This window comes from Leptonychotes weddellii, chromosome 6, assembly GCF_054177405.1.
Source record: "Leptonychotes weddellii isolate Sample4059 chromosome 6, ASM5417740v2, whole genome shotgun sequence".
NCBI classification, from domain to species: domain Eukaryota; kingdom Metazoa; phylum Chordata; class Mammalia; order Carnivora; family Phocidae; genus Leptonychotes; species Leptonychotes weddellii.
This window is the reverse complement of record NC_138374.1, coordinates 101,973,363-101,994,648: the sequence shown is the minus strand read 5'-3', so window position 1 is coordinate 101,994,648 and position 21,286 is coordinate 101,973,363. Positions and strand designations below refer to the sequence as shown.

General features: G+C 35.8%; 1 protein-coding gene across 6 annotated transcripts in view; it reads left to right on the top strand.

Moving 5' to 3' along the window:
* Nucleotides 1-21,286, top strand: part of CEP350 (centrosomal protein 350) — a 155,174-nt gene that overhangs the window by 66,418 nt on the left and 67,470 nt on the right. For all 6 annotated transcript variants that reach the window (XM_081824786.1, XM_081824788.1, XM_081824784.1 and 3 more), the window contains 8 exons: nucleotides 217-403; nucleotides 2,746-2,966; nucleotides 3,325-3,488; nucleotides 7,064-7,174; nucleotides 7,624-7,764; nucleotides 9,542-9,678; nucleotides 10,466-10,588; nucleotides 19,413-19,582. In XM_081824786.1, coding sequence (XP_081680912.1) covers nucleotides 217-403; nucleotides 2,746-2,966; nucleotides 3,325-3,488; nucleotides 7,064-7,174; nucleotides 7,624-7,764; nucleotides 9,542-9,678; nucleotides 10,466-10,588; nucleotides 19,413-19,582 — 1,254 coding nt within the window. The remainder of the gene's footprint in view (nucleotides 1-216; nucleotides 404-2,745; nucleotides 2,967-3,324; nucleotides 3,489-7,063; nucleotides 7,175-7,623; nucleotides 7,765-9,541; nucleotides 9,679-10,465; nucleotides 10,589-19,412; nucleotides 19,583-21,286) is intronic.

Here is a 21,286-nt window from a genome sequence, read left to right as displayed (position 1 = left end):
CAATTTATTTTTTAACATCAAGTGGGAGTTGTTAATAGAAGAAACTATTCTTCTTAAACGGAAGCAAAAGGATGAACTACTTTATTTTATATATGAAAAATAACTTCTAAGAAGTCTGATCTGTACATTTTATTGCTTTCTTGAAATATAGGTATCAATTATTTCTCAGTAGCTTCTGACATTGGGAATCAGCTTTTTAAGAAATTTGCTTTATAGGGCTGGATTCACTCCCTGGAAATATTCAGAACTCACTTCTTGACGAGGAGAAGGTACACTCTGGCTCGGAACGTGGCTCTCATCAAGGAAAGAAATCTGGGACCAGTAGCAAACTTTCTGTTAAAGATTATGAGCAGACTCTTGACACTGATAGCATTTTGGAGGATCTTTCTGGGCATTCTATGAGGTAAAGTAATGTATATTTTGTACCTGTAATTCATATTTAATTAAAGTTATAATATCATTGATGTTCAGAGAATCCATTCAATAAATTGCTGTATTTTCTGAATAGACTTGGTAGTTTTGTTCATAGTTTGGGTCTTTATATTTTAAAATATGGTCATCTCTCACCTAAACTATTACAGCCTCTCTCAGGAATACTTTGCCTCTAGCACAATCCACCTTTCTATTCTAAATGCCATTGCCACTGTTGTTACCTTGAATCAATCCTTTGACCAAGAAACTGCTCTCCTTAGGGTATCCTGGGAGCTCACAGCTACTCTGTAGATGAACTCCCAAGAACTTAGCTTTATTTCCTTTATCTATACATTTCTTCTCATCTGTGTTCATCCACTCTTTCAACACAACTACTTAGCATCCTTTTGTCTCATCTGTTTCTTCCTGTGAACTTTTCTCTCCTCAACTTATTTGTTGACTCAAGCAGATTTTGAAATCTCACTCTTATAATGATTACAGAGAGCTTGCATACTCTTTTTTTTCCTTCTTTTTAATTATCATACAGTATTATACACTGAGTCTGTGGCTTATATATGACATTTTGTGATTGCTTCATATGCAGTTTCTACTCCTTTGTCTGCATGGCTTTTTATCTATTGCACTAGTTTTGTCCTTCTGGAAATTTAAGCTATGAGAAGACATGGATTTATTTTTTTCTTTTAAAACTAACTGTTTGCTTTTTCTAGTACAGAGTCACATACAGATAATCAATTTTAATGCTTTCATGTTGTAAATCTTACATTGTTAATTCCATCATTGCTATGTTTAAAATTGAATTTTAATTTTTTTGTCAGAAAACTTTACCTTTCCTTAGAGGTATTCATGATAATTTATTTGGCAAAATCTGCAAAGTTAAACATTTCTAAAACAGAATCCACAGCCAAATAAGTTTGATAAATGCCCCATACTATAGAATAGACTTCCCCCACCACCTTCCTCACCTATAATTTAAGGCTTTGATGAAGAGGTGTTCACATTTTTAAAAAAATAATTAACGTATTTTTTTCTTTACTTATTTGGCTATAGTCACTTTCTGTCCCCAAGCGCTTTAGTTTTCTGTCCTTTTTATTTTTTGGAGAATTTATGAACATCGTTGGAAGCATAGTTTTGGAAATGCTAGTCTAGGTGAATCTTCTTTGCAGAGCAAATACAAATTCAGTTTGTAAAACCACAAGGTGAGATTCAGGCAGAGTACTTGGGTTTTGATACTGTGTTGGAATTCTTTCTTGGAAATCTAGTAAGAGACAGAAGTAATAAAATTATTTTTCTGTTCCATAAATGAGGTTGTCAGACTATTAGAAATAGTAGTTCTCTAAACCATCAATAGTAAATTAAAGGTCACTGTAAACAAGTGAGTATCTCTCAAGACTACTTTTATTCAAATACTTATATGCTGGATTTAAGAGAAATGTCTATCTTTGAAAACTATCTCCTGGTTTTATTAAAGCTAAAAGTAAACTTGTTTTACTATGTGAAAAATATGTTAACTGGGCTAACTTGCTTTATGAAGTATCTTTAAGTAATTTATTCAATAAATGAATGTTTAGTGCTTGGCAACATCTTTTTGTTATGAGAAACAGTAACTTTAATAAGTCTAATTTCTCAGAGAGGGGCTAGGCATGTGCCTTGTATTGAAATAAATACATTAAGAGTTATTATAATCAGACTGCTTATGAGAGGTTACTTATTAGAAAGTGCAGGAAAGAACTATAACATTAAAAGATAGATGAAAACAAATTACATATAAAGTACTTAGAGATGGTTAGTAGGAAAATAATTTTTTGCTGTGACTTTTTGGGTTAAGAGGAATAACAAAGGAGTGGATTTTGTCATTTCTTAATTTTTAATACAAAATGATAACTTTATTCTCTTTCAGAGATAGATTTTAAGACATTTTTTATATGATAGGCTTGACCTTACCTTTTATATATGACTATAATTTTATTGCTATATGAGGTTTATGTATTTTAGAAGGTTTTGCCTCATACTGTAATAAGTGATTCATTGTATATGAACGTTGTAGAAGAAAGAGTTAAGTGCCAATTTAATTGAGACTCCTTTTCTATTTTGGGCAGGGTTTGTGCCTGGCTCATTCACCACTGTAAGTCTAGCAATGAGAGCCATACTCAGTCATTCATTCAACATGGCAACTATGTTGAATTATTAAATGCCTGAATCACAGCCTTTTAAATGTCAATAAAGAATGTAATGCATGATGTTCTTATGAATTGTTTAGCTGTCTCTTGAAGTAGTTTTCCTTTCTCTAACGTCTTTATGAAACAAAACTTCTAGTGTCTCATCAGACAAGGGAAGATCTCAGAAAACTCCAACTTCTCCTCCGTCTCCAAGTTCCCAGAAATTGTTGCAGTTTGACCTTCCAGGAACTTCATTAGAAAGATCTAAATCCTCGGTAATAACGCCTCCTTCTATAACAGGATTTAAGCCTAATGCACCTTTTACCGATATGAACCTTGCTGCCAGCAGAACAACTACAGAGATGGCCTCAACACCAGGCAAGTAGATCTATGCACTTGTAATTTAAGATACTACTTTTGTCCCTTAAAATCCATTTTATTTCAGTCGAACTGTAGGGAAATGTTATCCCATCAAGTGAATGTGATTACTTTTTGAAGTATTCAAAATTGTGCAGGAAAAGAAATATTGAAAAGCATGACAGATTCAACAGTGGTGATTTTTCCCCTTTTGCCAGCCTGAGTCAGAACACACCTGGAAAATAGACACCATGCTAATTAAGTCACTGTCTTTCATGCAATGGAAAGCAAACTCTTTTTGGTTCTTAAAATGAAAAATGAGTTTCAAAAATCTGAGAGGTCGTTTCTTTTACATTTGACAGTTGCTTATGCCTTCCAGGTTCTAAGCGCTTTTCTCCTGCTGGCCTCCAGCATCGTATGGCGGCAGAACTCAGTTACCTGAGTGCCATTGAGGAGTCAGTGCGCCAGCTATCAGATGTGGAAAGAGTTAGAGGCATATCACTTGCTCAGCAGGAGAGTGTATCTCTGGCTCAGATCATAAAGGTATTTTTGGAGTTTTCTTCTTTAGCTTTCTGTGTTTTTTCTCTTTTCTTTACTATTTAAATTAGTTTCAATGATGAGGTCAAAAACCAAAAACCAGCACACAAAACTTTAACCTGCTAAGTAGAAAAAAATAGTCTTGCCATACGGCACCTATAAATAACCCTGGGGAAAACTGTCATATAGAGTACTAAAAAAGTTAAACATAGAATATTTGACAGCAGAACAGTAATTCAGCCATTTTCTCTCAAATATTTCATTTTCCTCATTCTTTATTTTTTTTATTTTTATTTTTTATTTTATTTTTTTTAAAGATTTTATTTATTTATGAGAGAGAGCATGAGGGGGGGAGGGTCAGAGGGAGAAGCAGACTTCCCGCAGAGCAGGGAGCCTGATGTGGGACTCGATCCCGGGACTCCAGAATCATGACCTGAGCCGAAGGCAGTCGCTTAACCAACTGAGCCACCCAGGCGCCCCTATTTTTTTTAAATGACTGTAAAAATCAGCTCATCAAGCAGTTGTCAATATTTTCTTTCATTGACAAATCAGAGATGACTGAGTTTTTATTGTTTTGTTTTTAATGCTTTATTTGTACCAAAAAGAAAAGTTTCTGAGATCCAGGTATTTGATAAAGCCAGGATAACGTGGACTTTTCCTTAGCTAACAAAAATCCGGTAAAGGTAGAAGCAGTGTTCTGATGTGGAGTTGCTGTTGCTATCTTTAAAAAAACAAACAAACAACAAAAAACCCTTAGTATTTACATATAAAATACACAGATTTTAAGTGCGTAGTTTGATGAGTTTTGATCAATGTAACCACAACCCTAATCAAAATAGAGAACATTTCTGTCACTTCAGACAGTTCACCCATGGACCTTTTCAGTTAATCCCCTCTCCCAGAGGCAATTACTATTCTTTTTTTTTTTTTTTTTAAGATTTTTTATTTATTTGCGAGAGAGAGAATGAGAGACAGAGAGCATGAGAGGGAGGAGGGTCAGAGGGAGAAGCAGACTCCCTGCTGAGCAGGGAGCCTGAGGTGGGACTCGATCCCGGGACTCCAGGATCATGACCTGAGCCGAAGGCAGTCGCTTAACCAACTGAGCCACCCAGGTGCCCGGCAATTACTGTTCTGATTCCTAATCACCACAGTTTATTTTTGCCTGTTCTAGAACTTCATATAAATGGAAATATACTTTGTACTTTGTTGTGTTTAGCTTATTTTATGTGGTATAATGTTTTTAAGATTCATCCATGTTGTTGTATCTGTTGTTTTGTTCATGTTGCTTTTTTGCTGAGTAATATTCCATTGATCAATATAACATAATTTGTTTATCCTTTCTCCTCTTGATGTACATTTGTATTTTTTCCAGTTTTTGGCTATTAAAATATTCCTGTTATGAATATTTTTTACAACTCTGTATTCAGCATATGTTTTCATTTTTCTTGCTTTAATACCCAGGAGTGTAATTGCTTGGGTCAAGTAAAAGTATATACTTAATTTTCTATGAAACTGCTATACTGTTTTCCAAAGTTGTTGTACTATCTTATACTCATACAGCAATCTATGAGAGTCCCAGTTGCTCCACATTTTTGTTGTCATTGGTATTCTAGGCATTCTAGTGACTATGAAATAGTATCTCATTGTGGTTTTAATTTGCATTTCTTTTATGACTGATGAGGTTAATAATCTTTTTGTTTATTTATTGACGATTCTTACATCATCTTTTGTGAATGTCCAGATTTTTTGCCTATTTCACATAATAGGGTTGTATATCTTATTTATTGTTGTAGAAGTTCTTTATATATCCTAGAAACAAGTCCTTTTTAGATATATTTCAAATACTGTTTCCCAGTCCTTAGCTTGCCTGTTAATTTTTAAAAAAAATTTTTTGTCTTTTCATTTTTAAACTATCTTTTTAAGTGCAGAATATTTTCATTTTAATGAAATCTAGTTTTTAATTTTTTTCTTTTATGGTAGTGCCTTTTGTTTTCTAACAGATCTTTGCCTACCCTGAGATGTTAAGATACTTTAACAAAGATATTCTTTTATGTTTTTCTAAAAAACTTTATAGTTTTGGCTTTTATATTGTGTGAGCCATCTAGTTACTTATGGAGTGTGAAAAGGGACCAAAGTTCATCTTTTCCTCCATCTGGATTTTCAGTTGTTCCGTCACCATTTTCTTAAAAAGACTTAAATTACCTTGGCACCTTTGTCAACAGTTAAGTAATCACTTATATGGAGGTCTATTTCTGGACTCTCTTCTTTTCCATTGATCTATTTGTCTATCCTTAACACCAGTGCCGTACTGTTTTACTATGTCTTTAGAGTGAGTCATGAAATCAAGGTGTAATTATTTCAACTTTGTTCTTTCTCAAGGCGGTTTTGGCTATTCTAGGTTTTTGCATTTCTATATAACTTTTAGAATTAGTTTGTCAGCTTCTACAAAAAAAAAAAAAAAGGCCTGGTTTTTTATTTTTACTGATTTTGATATGACTGGCATTGAATCTGTCAATCACTTTGGGGAGAGAATTTACATCTTAACAGTATGTCATTTTCTAATTTGTGAGCATCATACCTCTTTCTATTTAGGTTTTAAAAATATTTCTCTCTGCAATGTATTTTTCAGTGTAGAGACCTTACACATTTTTAAATTTATTCCTAAATATTTTATGTCTCCTGATGCTGTTGTAAATAATTTTTTCTCAATTTTGTTTTGCATTTGTTCTTCCCAAAATACTTAAAGACTGTTCTTTGTGTGGAACTGTCCCATACTTTTCAAGGAGTTGAGCATTCTTGCACCTCTCCCAATAAATAACAGTAATGCTGTCCAGTCATCATGACAGCAAAAACTCCCCAGACATTTCCAAGTCTCTTTGATGGAGACTGGAGACGGACTGGTAACAACTTGGTTAAAAATCACTGGATTGGGGAAATTGGCCCCATTGTAGTGGCCATTACCTTGAAATCCAAAATAGTACTGAGATTTTCTACCATTTTAGGGATACATTATAATTCTGTTCTTCCAGATTTGTACAGGGCATTATATAACTTTATACACAGCCGTTCCACCTTTAGAAAATCTGTATTTAGCACTATTCCAGAAGAAGTGAAAAAATATAAACTGATTGATAGTGTTGTATGAAATAGTGGAAAGAAAGGGTCCTGGCGAGAAGGAGACCTTTTCTGGGGCAATGTTTTCATGAAACTACTCCTGTAAAGCCAAAATAAAGGAATCCTAAAATTCTTTTATCTTTATTTTTACACATAGGACATTTTAATCTCTTTTAAAGAGTTGGGTACTGTAGCTTTTGCTTTAAAACTAGCTTTTTGGTATGAGTTCTTAGTCCTGTATGCCTTGGAAATTTTTTATGTTATTTCATTATTTGACACATGGTAGGTGGTCATTAAATATTTTGATAAACTATTTAGGACTACCCTGTTTGCTGTCTTTACATTCTAATTGGTTGCTTCAAAAAATATTACGTTAGGAAAATAGTATTACGGGTAATATCGTCACTGTGTTAAAATGGTTTAGTATTTTAGAATTAATAGTTGATCTTTTTTTTTTTTTTTTGAAGGCACAGCAGCAACGCCACGAAAGAGACTTGGCCCTTTTGAAATTGAAGGCTGAACAAGAGGCTTTGGAGTGTCAGAGACAGTTAGAAGAAACCCGAAACAAAGCAGCTCAGGTACTTATGTTTGCAGCAGGCACTGGTTCTTTAAATCTAAATTTGTATCTTTGAAATCACTTTGGTATTCTTTTAATTATATAGGAGTAAAAAAGAAAAGATACAATAATGCTTTAGTACATTATGCCATTATGGGTTAATTTCATGTCATTTGACTCTTGTAGCAATCCTGTGAGTTAAGTTAGTCAAGATTTATCCCCAATTTAGAGAAGTGGAAGCTGAGGTACATAGTAGTTACTTGCCTAAAGAAACATCAGCTCATGAATGGTGGAATTAAAAATTAAACTCCAGCAGTAATTTTATGACTCTAAACTCTAGATTTTAAGACATGAAATCCAGATGATAGTCAAGTGTTTTTTTTTACAAGGCATTTGAGCCTTGAAACACTTGGGGTGGGGAGAGACTGAGACATAACAGAAGTTCTCTTTTTTACTCCCTTTTATTTTCAGGTCCATGCAGAATCCATACAGCAGGTGGTCAAATCACAAAGGGAAGTAACTGAGGTCCTGCAGGAAGCAACTTGTAAAATAGCCGCTCACCAAGCAGACACTGCTCGCCTCACCACAGATGCGGCTCGCCAAATCTGTGAAGTAAGGCTATTGAGAAACCCTTTTCTTTTTAGTCAGTCTGAATAGATTTGGTCTTAGGAGTTTCTAACATCTAGCAAATACGTACTTTTGATTGGTGACTTTCAGTGGGAGCCATACATTATTGAATTAGGAGGCATCATTTATTGCAGTATGTTGTACGTGTGAGTGATACAGAGGCAGAAAAAATAGAGAACTCTTAATGTCTGCCCTTGAGTAAGCTTTTTAAAAATGTGTTGATTTTATTGATGTGTAATTTACAGACAATAAAATATATCCATTTTAAGTATATTATTTGATGAGTTTTGACAAATATATAGGTATAGGTATCTAATCAGATATACGTATCTATATCTACATATTTCTGTGTCTTATCTATCTGTCCATCCCTATAAACACCACCATAATCAAGAAATAGAATACAGTTGAATCTTGAACAACATGGGTGGAAACTGTGAGGGTCTGCTTACGTGCTCAGTTTTTTTTGACAAATACAGTACAGTACTATAAATGTAATTTTTCTTCCTTAGGATTTTCTTAATAACATTTTCTTTTCTCTAGCCTACTTTATTATAATAATACAGTATAAAATACATAAAATGTATAAGATATGTGTTAATCAACTGTTTATGTTATGGATAAGGCTTCCAATCAACAGTAGGCTATTTAGTAGTTCCGTTTTGGGGGAAATAGAATTTATCCACGGATTTCGGCTGCTTGTGGATTGGCACCCCTAACCCCCATGCTGTTCAGAGATAACTGTATTTCCAACACTAAAAAGTTTCTTCATGCCCCTATCCAGTCAGTCCCCAACTTCAGTCCCAGGAAGCCATTGATCTGCTTTTATGAAGATGATTCCTTTTCACCTACAGTGATGTTAGTGTCTTGTCTTTTACTGTACCAAGGATAAAGCCAGAGATAGTTTTACTGTTGTCTGTATATGGAATATCATAATCTATAGCTGTAGTTTCAGTTTATTTTAGCTGGTACAATTTAGGATTGTTTGTGAAATGATTCTGTTATTAATATTAAAAAGTCAGGAACCTACTGGGTTGGGTACTATGGGATTGTGCAAATAAGTGTAGATTCTTTTAAGAAAATTTTAGACAACATTAGCAAAGATTTCAAAAACACTTCAAGTTGTCAAGGCAGTGATTGAATGAACACCAAATGAATAATACATGCAGCAGTTGCAGTAGTGGCGAAGGGTAGGGAAAATACCTCACATTTTAAGTCAGAAAACAGATATAGGAAGTAGTAATTCAGTTGATTCTTAAGATTTATTTTTGGTGGGGCGCCTGGGTGGCTCAGTTGGTTAAGTGACTGCCTTCAGCTCAGGTCATGATCCAGGGTCCTGGGATCGAGCCCCACGTAAGGCTCCCTGCTCAGCAGAGAGCCTGCTTCTCCCTCTCCCTCTGCCTGTTGCTCTGCCTTCTTGTGCTCTCTATCTCTCTGTCAAATAAAATCTTAAAAAAAAAAAAGATTTATTTTTGGTTTATTATGGCTTATTATATGACTTGAAGATTTTGCTTTAATTCATAGGTTGCTATAGCTAGATGAAACCTTAGAAATCTTGTGGTCCATCCAACTCTTTATTTTTATAAGGAAGCTGTTGAGACTTAAAAAATCTAAATGACTTGCCCACAGTGTTTTACCTATTAATGGCAGAATTTATTTGGTCTTAATCCAGTGATCTTTCAAAGACACTGTGCTCCTTCTCAGTTTTCTGTGATTTTTTTTTTTTCATATCTACTTTTGCCTTGTGTGTGTTCTTATTTAGATGGCAGAGTTGACTCGAACTCATATCTCAGATGCCATCACTGCTTCAGGAGCTCCCCTGGCAACGCTATACGACCACCACCGACAGCATGCTCCAGACTTTGTGAAACAGCTGAGGACCAGAGCTGAAACAGATAGGTTAATATTCAGTCGTTCAGCTAATATGCAATGAGTATCTCCTCTGTCCCAGGCACTGTTGTGGGTACTGGGAATATAGTTATGGGCATACAGTGTAGTGGGGAAGGTAGATATTGTAATCAGATATTCACTTAAGTGAATGAACACTTACAAACTGAGACAAATATTATGAGAGAAAAGAACATATACCCTGAGACATATAACAAAGGAATTTGAATAGACTGGGGGTACAGCAACATCAGAGAAGGTTTTCCTGTGGAAGGAAAGCTTATGGTGAGATCTAATGGATGAAAAGGAGTCTGTGATTAGATAAAGAATAGGCAGGTCAGTAGGAAGAGAAAATGAGGGAAGAATGTGACTGGAGGCAGAGAACAAAGGGGAGAATGGTAGGAGATGATGCAGGGATCAGATTATGGTAGGACATTGCAGACCTTGCGGATTTTGGAGTTTATTCTAGGAACAATGAAAAGTCATTAGTTTCTTAGGCAGCCTGGGTGTTGTGATCATGTTTGTGTGTATTTTTTTACATCACATTTCAACTGTCTCGAATTCATAGATTTAAGTCCTTATTCACATTTATTGATACTTCGGGTGATATGTGTTTATTTCTCATAAAGCAAAAGATACTCTTTTCTATGAGTGAATGTCTTTCTTAAATACTTTGTTATAGCTATTTCATAATTTCTATTTATTCAAGATTTTATCTCATATTAATATTAAATGACATTTAAAATCCTTCTCTTATAAGAGACTTTAAATATTTAATCAGTTTTTATTCTCTTTGCAGGAAAAGTCAATCTGTTTCACTCTCTCAGAGTAAAGAAGGGACCCTTGACTCAAAGCATCAGAAGTATTCCCCTTCATTTGATAGTTATTCTGAGTCTTCAAGATACAAGAATCATGATCGAAGGTGAAAACACTTTGATTTAGTAAAATGTGATAAATGGCTTAGACATTGCTTTCTTTTTTTACTTCTTAATCTCATTTCTTTAAATAAAATAGTGTCTTCCCTTCAAAGTTCTGACTTTCCCCTATTTGACTAGCTGATTTATAAAATAGTTGTTCTGTGTAATAATGTAACTACCATTCCTTGAGAGCCTGCCTTGTATAAGCTCCGTGTCAATTTCTTTTTCCTGCATTTAATCTTCACGACAACCTTCCAAGACAGATATTGTCCTCTTTTTATAGTAGGGAACAGAGGCTCATGGAGTTGCTAAGAAACTCACCTAAGGTCACGTAGATAGTAGCACACCAAGGAATTGAACCTTGGTTTATCTGGCTCCAAGGCCTATGTTTATTGGGCATTGCTTTGCTAACATCCATATTTCTTGACATTACTGTATGTACTAATTGTTATAATTATAAAAGAAGATCGAATACTTTGTCATTGGTTCCTTTTTTTTTTTTTATTTTTTATTTATTTGCGAGAGAGAGAGAATGAGAGACAGAGAGCATGAGAGGGAGGAGGGTCAGAGGGAGAAGCAGACTCCCTGCCGAGCAGGGAGCCCGATGTGGGACTCGATCTCGGGACTCCAGGATCATGACCTGAGCCGAAGGCAGTCGCTTAACCAACTGAGCCACCCAGGCGCCCCTTTGTCATTGGTTCTTGCATGGTATTAACATCTGTAGTTTTCAATTATGGTTCTATCCTTGGATTAGAAGATTTTCGAAGCTCCTTTTCCATCATTCTTAGAGGTAGGATACCTACATTGTCAAAGTAAAACCTCATTTAAAAAATTAAATCATGAGACTAAAAAACATTAGTGTGGGGTATTAAGTACCTACTATATCTCTGGAACTATGTGAGTTTCATTTGACCTTCACTGACAGTTCATTGAGGCTGTCAGCTGGGTTACTACCGGGGATTCCTCATAGTTATCCCAATCTCTTCCCAAACCATTCCCTAATCTCTTCACTAACTACTTGGTAACTAGAGTGATTTTTCTAAAATTTGCAGCCAATTTGTTACCTGTTTGAAACCTTCAGTATTCCTTTAGAGCCACTCACTTGAGTGGAGTAGAGCATTTATTATTGAGGCTTTGGTCCATCTCCAGCCCTGTCTCTTGGCATTTCCCCTCTTATCATATTCCACTAATTATAACTACTCTAATGTAATTCTCTAATAAAAGAGCCATGCTCTCTCTCTCTTTTGTGCCATTACATATGATATACCTTCTATTTTTTAAATTTAAATTCAATTAATTAACACATAATGTACTATTTCAGATTTAGAGTTTAGTGATTCATCACTCATATAATACCCAGTACTCATTACATCACATGCCCTCCTTAATGTCCATCACCCAGTTACCCCATCCCCCCACCCACCTCCCCTCCAGCAACCCTCAGTTTGTCTTCTATGCTTGAGAGTCTCTTATGGTTTGTATCCCTTTCTGATTTCATCTTGTTTCATTTTTCCCTCTCTTCTCCTATGATCCTCTGTTTTGTTTCTTAAATTCCACATATGAGTGAGATCATATGATAATTGTCTTTCTCTGATTGACTTATTTCACTTAGCATAATACCTTCTAGTTCCATCCATGTCCTTACAAATGGCAAGATTTCTTTCTTTCTTTTTTTTTTTGATGGCTGAGTAGTGTTCCATTGTATGTATATACTACATTTCCTTTATCCATTCATCCGTTGATGGACATTTGGGCCCTTTCCATAGTTTGGGTATTGTGGACATTGCTGCTATAAACATCGGAGTGCACGTACCCCTTCAGATCCCTACAATTGTGTCTTTGGGGTAAATACCTAGTAGTGCAATTGCTGGGTCATAGGGTAGCTCTATTTTCAACTTTTTGAGGAACTTCCATACTGTTTTCCAGAGTGGCTGTACCAGCTTGCATTCCCACCAACAGTGTAGGAGGGTTCCCCTTTCTCCGCATCCTCGCCAACATCTGTCATTTCCTGACTTGTTAATTTTAGCCATTCTGACTGGTGTGAGGTGGTATCTCATTGTGGTTTTGATTTGTATTTCTCTGATCCTGAGTGATGTTGAGCATTTTTTCATGTGTCTGTTGGCCATTTGTATGTCTTTGGAGAAATGTCTGTTTATGTCTTCTGCCCATTTCTTGATTGGATTATTTGTTCTTTAGGTGTTGAGTTTGATAAGTTCTTTATAGATTTTGGATACCAGCCCTTTATGTGATAAGACACTTGCAAATATCTTCTCCCATTCTGTCAGTTGTCATTTGGTTTTGTTGACTGTTTCCTTTGCTGTACAAAAGCTTTTTTATCTTGATGAAGTCCCAGTAGTTAATTTTTGCCCTTGCTTCCCTGGCCTTTGGTGATGTGTCCAAGAAGAAGTTGCTGCGGCCGAGGTCGAAGAGGTTGCTACCTGTGTTCTCCTCTACAATTTTGATATGTCACATTTAGGTCTTTCATCCATTTTGAGTCTATTTTTGTGTGTGGTGTAAGGAAATGGTCTGGTTTCATTCTTCTGCATGTGGCTGTCCAATTTTCCCAACGCCATTTGTTGAAGAGACTGTCTTTTTTCCATTGGATATTCTTTCCTGCTTTGTTGAAGATAAGTTGACCAGAGTTGAGGGTCCATTTCTGGGCTCTCTATCCTGTTCCCTTGATCTTTGTGTCTGTTTTAGCTTGAAGTCCGGCATTGTGATGCCACCAGCTTTGGCTTTCCTTTTCAACATTCCTTTGGCTATTCGGGGTCTTTTCTGGTTCCAAACAAATTCTAGGATTATTTATTCCAGCTCTGTGAAAAAGTTGATGGTATTTTGATAGGGATTGCATTGAATATATAGATTGCTCTAGGTAGCATAGACATTTTAAGAATATTTATTCTTCCAGTCCATGAGCATGGAAGGTTTTTCCATTTCTTTGTGTCTTAATTTCTTTCATGAGTGTTCTATAGTATTCCAAATACATACCCTTTGTCTCTTTGGTTAGGTTTATTCCTGGGTATCTTATGGTTTTTGGTGCAATTGTAAATGGGATTGACTCCTTAATTTCTCTTTCTTCTGTCTCATTGTTAGTGTATAGAAATGCAACTGATTTCTGTGGATTGATTTTATATCCTGCCACTTTGCTGAATTCCTGTATGAGTTTTAGCAATTTTGGGGTGGGTCTTTTGGGTTTTCCACATAAGAGTATCATGTCATGTGCAGAGAGTGAGAGTTTGACTTCTTCTTTGCCAATTTGGATGTCTTTTATTTCTTTTTGTTGTCTGATTGCTGAGGCTAGGACTTCTAGTACTATGTTGAACAACAGTGTAGTGGACATCCCTGCCGTGTTCGTGACCTTAGGGGAAAAGCTCTCAGTTTTTCCGCACTGAGAATGATACTTGCTATGGGGTTTTCATAGATGGCTTTTATGATATTGAGCTATGTTCCCTCTATTCCTACACTGTGAAGAGTTTTAATCAAGAAAAGATGCTGTACTTTGTTAAATGCTTTTTCTACATCTATTGAGAGGATCATATGGTTCTTGTCCTTTCTTTTATTAATGTATTGTATCACATTGATTAATTTGCGGATGTTGAACCAACCTTGCAGCCCAGGAATAAATCCCACTTGGTCGTGGTGAATAATCCTTTTAATGTACTGTTGGGTCCTATTGGCTAGTATCTTGGTGAGAATTTTTGCATCCATGTTCATCAGGGATATTGGCCTGTAATTCTCCTTTTTGATGGGGTCTTTGTCTGGTTTTGGGATCAAGGTAATGCTGGCCTCATAGAACGAGTTTGGAAGTTTTCCTTTCATTTCTATTGTTTGAAACAGCTTCAGAAGAATAGGTATTAATTCTTCGTTAAATGTTTGGTAGAATTCCCTGGGGAAGCCATTGGGCCCTGAACTCTTGTTGGGAAATTTTTGATTATTGCTTCAATTTCCTTGCTGCTTATGGGTCTGTTCAGGTTTTTTCTTTCTTCCTGTTTTAGTTTTGGTAGTTTATACATCTCTAGGAATGCAGCCATTTCTTCCAGATTGCCTAATTTGTTGGCATGTAATTGCTCATAATATGTTCTTATTTAATTGTATTTCTTTGGTGTTGGTTGTGATCTCCTCTTTCATTGATGATTTTGTTTATTTGAGTCCTTTCTCTTTTCTTTTTTATAAGTCTGGCCAGGGGTTTTTCAGTTTTATTAATTCTTTGAAAGAACCAGCTCCTACTTTTGTTGATCTGTTCTACTGTTCTTTTGGTTTCTATTTCATTGATTTCTGCTGTAATCTTTATTAATTCTCTTTTCCTGCTGGATTTAGGCTTTATTTGCTGTTCTTTCTCCAGCTTCTTTAGTTGTAGGATTAGGTTGTGTATTTGAGACTTTTCTTGTTCCTTGAGAAAGGCTTGTAGTGCTATATACTTCCCTCTTAGGACCGCCTTTGCTCCATCCCACAGGTTTTGAATAGTTGTGTTTTCATTTTCATTTGTTTCCATGAATTTTTTAAATTCTTCTTTAATTTCCTGGTTGACCCATTCATTCTTTAGTAGGATGCTCTTTAACCTCCATGTATTTGAGTTCTTTCCAACTTTCCTCTTGTGATTAAGTTCCAGTTCAAAGCATTGTGGTCTGAAAATATGCAGGGAATGATCCCAATCTGTTGGTACTGGTTGAGACCTGATTTGTGACGTAGTATGTGATCTATCCTGGAGAATGTTCCATGTGCGCTCAGAAGAATGTGTATTCTCTTGGCTTTAGGATGGAATGCTCTGAATATTATCTGTGAAGTCCATCTGGTCCAGTGTGTCATTCGCAGCCCTTGTTTCCTTGTTGATCTTCTGCTTAGATGATCTGTCCATTGCAATGAGTGGGGTGTTAAAGTCCCCTACTATTATTGTTAATATCAATATGTTTCTTTAATTTTGTTATTAATTAGTTTAATTGGCTGCTCCCATTTTAAGGGCATAAATATTTAAAATTGTTAGATCTTCTTGTTGGATAGACCCTTTAATTATGATATAGTGTCCTTCACCTTTTATTACAGTCTTTGGTTTAAAATCTAATTTGTCAGTATAAGGATTGCTACCCTAGCTTTCTTTTGATGTCCATTAGCATGATAAATGGTTTTCCACCCCCTCACTTTCAATCTGCAGGTGTCTTTGGGTCTAAAATGAGTCTCTTGTAGTGCTCGCTTCGGCAGCACATATACTAAAATGAGTCTCTTGTAGACAACATGTTGATGGGTCTTGCTTTTTTTAGCCAATCTGATACCTGTGTCTTTTGATTGGGGCATTTAGCCCATTTACATTCAGAGTAACTATTGAAAGATACGAATTTAGTGCCATTGTCTTACCTGTAAAATCACTGTTTCTGTATATTGTCTCTGTTCCTTTCTGGTTATGTTACTTTTGGGCTCCCTCTTCGCTTAAAAGTTCCCCTTTAATATTTCTTGCAGGGCTGGTTTAGTGATCACAAATTCTTTTAGTTTCTGTTTGTTCTGGAAGCTTTTTATCTCTCCTTCCATTCTGAATGACAGCCTTGCTGGATAAAGTATTCTTGGCTGCATATTTTTCTCATTTAGCACCCTGAATATATCATGCCAGTCCTTTCTGGCCTGCCAGGTCTCTGTGGATAGGTCTGCTTCCAGTCTAATGTTTCTACCCTTGTAGGTAATGGACCTCTTGTTCTGAGCTGCTCTCAGGATTTTCTCTTTGTCTCTGAGATTTGCAAGTTTCACTATTATATGTTGAGGTGTTGACCTATTTTTATTGATTTTGAGGGGGGTTCTCTGTGTCTCCTGGACTTGAATGCCTGTTTCCTTCCCCAGATTAGGGAAGTTCTTTCCTATAATTTGCTCCAATATGCTTTCTGCCTCCCCCTTTCCTCTTCTTCTGTGATCCCAATTATTCTAATACTGTTTCGCTTTATGGTATGCCTTATCTCTCAAATTCTCCCCTCGTGATCCAGTAGTTGTTTATCTCTCTTTTTCTCAGCTTCTTTATTCTCCATCATTTTGTCTTCTGTATCACAAATTCTCTCTTCTGCCTAATTTATCCTAGCAGTTAGAGCCTCCATTTTTTATTGCATTTCCTTAATAGTCTTTTTTATTTCAACTTGATTAGATTTTAGTTTTTTTATTTCTCCAGATAGAGATTCTCTAGTGTTTTCTATGCTCTTTTCAAGCCCAGCTCGTATCTTTATAATCAGTATTCTGAACACCAGTTCCAACATCTTACTTATATCCATATTGATTAGGTCCCTGGAAGTCAGTACTGCCTCTTGTTCTTTTTTGAGGTGAGTTTTTCCATCTTGTCATTCTTGCAGAAAGTGATCGCTTTTCTATTTGTGGAGTTATAGCTATTTTCTTAGATCTCCGGTTGAGTTCACAGGTGTTCAGAATGATTTAGTAGCTATCTGGCTGAATTCCTGGGCCCAGATAAAGCTAAGGTCTCCTATTCCTCTGCCATCTTGGACTCTTCCAAGATATAGCTTCTTTCTAGACGTACTGTTTTGGTGGTCTATTTCATTTAGTTTCCTTTTGCTCCCCTCTGAGTCGGTGTTACCCATAGTCTGTTTTAGATATTCCTTCTATGTTCTCCTGTAATACTCCATATATAACTCTTAGAGCCTTTACCACCTTCTATCCTGTTCCTTTACTTTTCAGTTATGGACTACACTAGAAATCCTTTGAGGTCTTCATTTTCATCACCCCCAAAAAAAGGCCTCTACCCATTAGCAGTCATTTCTTATGCCCTCTCTTCTTCATCTTCTGGCAGCTACTAATCTACTTTTTATTTCTGTTCTCTGTGGATTTGTCTATTTTGGACATTTCATATAAATGGCATCATACAATGTATGGTCCTTTATGACTGGTTTTTTGACTTAGCATAATGTTTTTAAGGTTCATCTATCACATATTAGTATGTTATTCCTTTATATGGCCAAATAATACTCTTTTGCATGGATATCCCACATTTTATTTACCGTCAGTTGATGGACATTGGATTGCTTCTACTTTTTGACTATTATGAATAGTGCTGCTACGTACATTTATGTACAAGTTTTTGTGTGAACATAGGTTTTCATTTCTTTTGGGTATACACTTAGAAGAGGGATTGCTGGGTCATATAATAACTCTGTTTAATTTTTTGGAAAATTGCCACACTTTTCCAAAACAGCTGCTCCACTTCACATTCCCATAAAAATATAAAATTATTTTTACATCCTCACCAACATTTGTTATTGTCTCTCTTTTTTATTATGGCCATCCTAGTGAAGACTGTCTATACTGCTATCCCCAGAACTTAGCAAAATACCTAGCACACAGTAGACAGTTTACTACATGTTTACCTAGTGAATCATTGGCACATAACTGTTAAGTGGAATAATTGAGATTAATTCCATATTCTTTTGACTCCAAAGCACTTGCTCTCTCCTGCATTATATCTTTTACCTTATAGCTATATTATATGGTTTATACTTTCCAAAACGTTTATTAAACGAGACAAATAATTGCACAATATTCTGATAAATACTATCATAGAAGCATACAAAATAAAACAGTATAAACACAGAAAAGTGACCAAACCTTCCTTGGGAGTGGGAGAAGGTATCCGCAAGCACTTTGCAGAAATGATACTTGAACTGAGTCTTAAATCAAGGAGGCAGAACAGCCTTAAATAGGAAGACAGGGAAGGAAGGGCATTTCAGAAGAGGAGATAGCTTATGGAGTGGATCTCAAAACATGGCTTGTGATTGGCTCACTCTCTCTATATATATTTAAATGAATGAATAAACTAAGGAAAGCAAAGGGGGAGGAAGAAAAACACTGACCTTATACGCAGCTAATGAATCATTGAACACTATATCAAAAACTAATGATATACTATATGTTGGCTAACTGAACATAATAAAAAAAAATAAAAGAGAAAACAAGTTCACTAAGCATTTGGAAACTTGAGGCTTAAAGTCAGGGGAAGGGCAAAAGTAGTTGGTATAGGTTTAAGGCTCAATCTAAATGATACTAGTTAAAATTACAGCGATGCATAAGATTGCCAAGGGACAGTATGTAGCATAAAAGAGAAAGAGACCAAAAACAAAACACTGGGAATCACCATCATTTTAAGGAAAGCCAGGAAAATTCAAACGATATAAAAGAAACAGAAAAACTGGTTTGGGAGATAGAAAAGCAGGTGAGAGTAGAACAAGGAGTGTAAGAAAGGAAGGTCTTTTATTTAACATTTAATTTTGATTTAATTTCAAGCTTACAGAAATGTTGCAAGAATAATACAGAGTTCCTAAATATTTTTTTATCCTGATGTTAACATTTTACTACATTTGCTTTAGCTAGTGGAGCTTTTAAAGAAGGAGGTAGAGATCAACACCGTATAATGTTGCAGAAAAATTATCCATTGGATTTGGGAATTCAAGTTTAGGTAGAGGTTGAAAGGACAATTCCAGTAGAGTAGTTGGGATTGAAGTAGATTTTGATAAGTTGTGATGTTGATGAAAAGTAAGGGAGTTGAAACAGCCAAATAGAAGCCCCTTTTCCTAGTATTTTGATTTTTAAATGAAAGGAAAAGGGGAAGTGGTAGCCTGAGAATAGTGCTTACTTATCATGGCTATTTAAGAGTGAAACCTTCCTCTTTTCTACAACTGTTTCTTTTCAGACTTCTGTCTACTTAGCATTTTATGTTTTATGTTACTTGTTTCATCATTTCATATCTTGATCATGAGGCACATTCCCCTTGCCAAATAAATTTACTTTGAATTTATGAACCTTATTTTATCACCCTTTTTCTTTTTTGTTTGTTTCCATAATATCTATAAACAGAAGTAGTAGTGGTAGCAGCCGTCAAGAAAGCCCTTCAGTTCCATCTTCTAAGGAAAATGAGAGGAAACTTCATGGTGAAAAGATGGAGAGTTCTATTGATGAACAGGTTCAGACTGCTGTGGATGATTCTTTACGAAGTGACAGTGTGCCATCTCTTCCTGATGAGAAAGGTAACATTCCTTGCGTTTGTATATACAGTTATTTGTTTGGGAGGCTTCCAGAACCCTTTGACATATTTGTGACTGAGCTAGTTAATATAATTAGAACATGGTTGTGTGTGTGTGTGTGTATTTGAATCTGATACTAAGTGTATCCAGGTGAAACTATTTCAAAGCTATACATTATGCCAGTAACCCTTGCCAGTATTTTAAACACGATTGTGTGTCATGATCCTAAGGGGAGGCAAAACTAAACCTAGGAGAGCATACTTGTGAATGGAAAATAGATATTCAAAAAAATTACTTTTATCCTATCATCAATATATAACATAATCATAAAAAAGAGAATACATTATTAGAACTTTAAATTTTAAGCAATATAAGGATACAGTTTCTTATAAATAATGACAACATTAGATATAGCAACTAGATTAAAATTCATTAGTTCTTTCTAGATCGTAGGTGTATCCTTATCAAATCATGGGTAGTAGACAGTATAATTAAGAAAACAGAATTTGGCAACAAATGACACCTTTAAGAATTTTTTTTAAATGACTGGCTCTTAAGCAGTGTATTTCATTGATGGCCTAGAGAACTGTAGTCTTCAGAGCAGGATGGGCAAGACAGTCTTTAAAGGGAAAGAAGATGTTTAAATAATGATTTTTTTCTCATCCTTTAAATTTGTTTGTAAATTTTATAATGAATGTAATTTATGGGTATAGTAGTCTATATTTAATGAATAATTAACAATAGAGATCTTGTTACCCAGAAGTAATTAATACCACCTGGCTAATGAATATAGATCTTGTTATGCAGAAGTGGGGTGTTCCTATAACAAATGCCAAATATGTGGAAGTGGCTTTAGAACTGGGTAATGAATAGAGACTAGAAGAGTGTTGAGGTACATGCTAGAAAAACCCCCATTGCCTTGCCCCCAGATCCTGTTGGCAGGAATATGGATGGTTAAAATGATTAAAATATGGTTAAAAATGATTCTGATAAAGTCTGATGGAGATGGAAATTAGGAATATATTATTGGAAACTGGAAGAAGGTCAGTCCTTGTTCTAAATTGAGAAAGAATTTGGCTGAACTGTGTTTCTAGTGTTTTGTGGAAAGTGGAAGTTAAAAGTGATGAACATGGATAGTTAGCCAAGGGGATTTCTGAGCAAAGTGTTGAAGGCATGGCCTTGGTTTCTCCTTATTGCTTTTAGTAAAATATGAGAGGAGAGATAAATTGAAGGAATTGTTAAACGAAAAGGAACCAGAACTTGAAGATTTGGAAAATTCTCAGGCCATCCATGTTGTGAAAAATGAAAAAGCATGTTGTGGACAGAACACCAAGGATGTGACTGGACAATCACTCCGTAAAAAGATTATCCATGGATCTAAGCAGCCATCTCAGCAGAAGCCAGTAATAGTAGAGATGGGATTATACCGGCAGAGGCACTGCCAATTTGGACGAAAGAGCACAGAGATGGGATGAACTTTTGGACTTCTGGGATTCTACCAGATGAGACAGTAGAGCTAGGCTGTGAACATGCCTTATCCTTCCAAAAAAGGGAAGAATGACCCGAGATCAGCAGGGCAGCCACCGCCACCACAGGCCCAGGCCTACAAGCCCAGATGGCAAGGCTCCCTCACTGATTTCAGAGCGTGGGGCCACCTCCTTGGTTTCAGTTGTCCAGGTTGCCCTGGCTTACGGCCTCAGGAGCAAA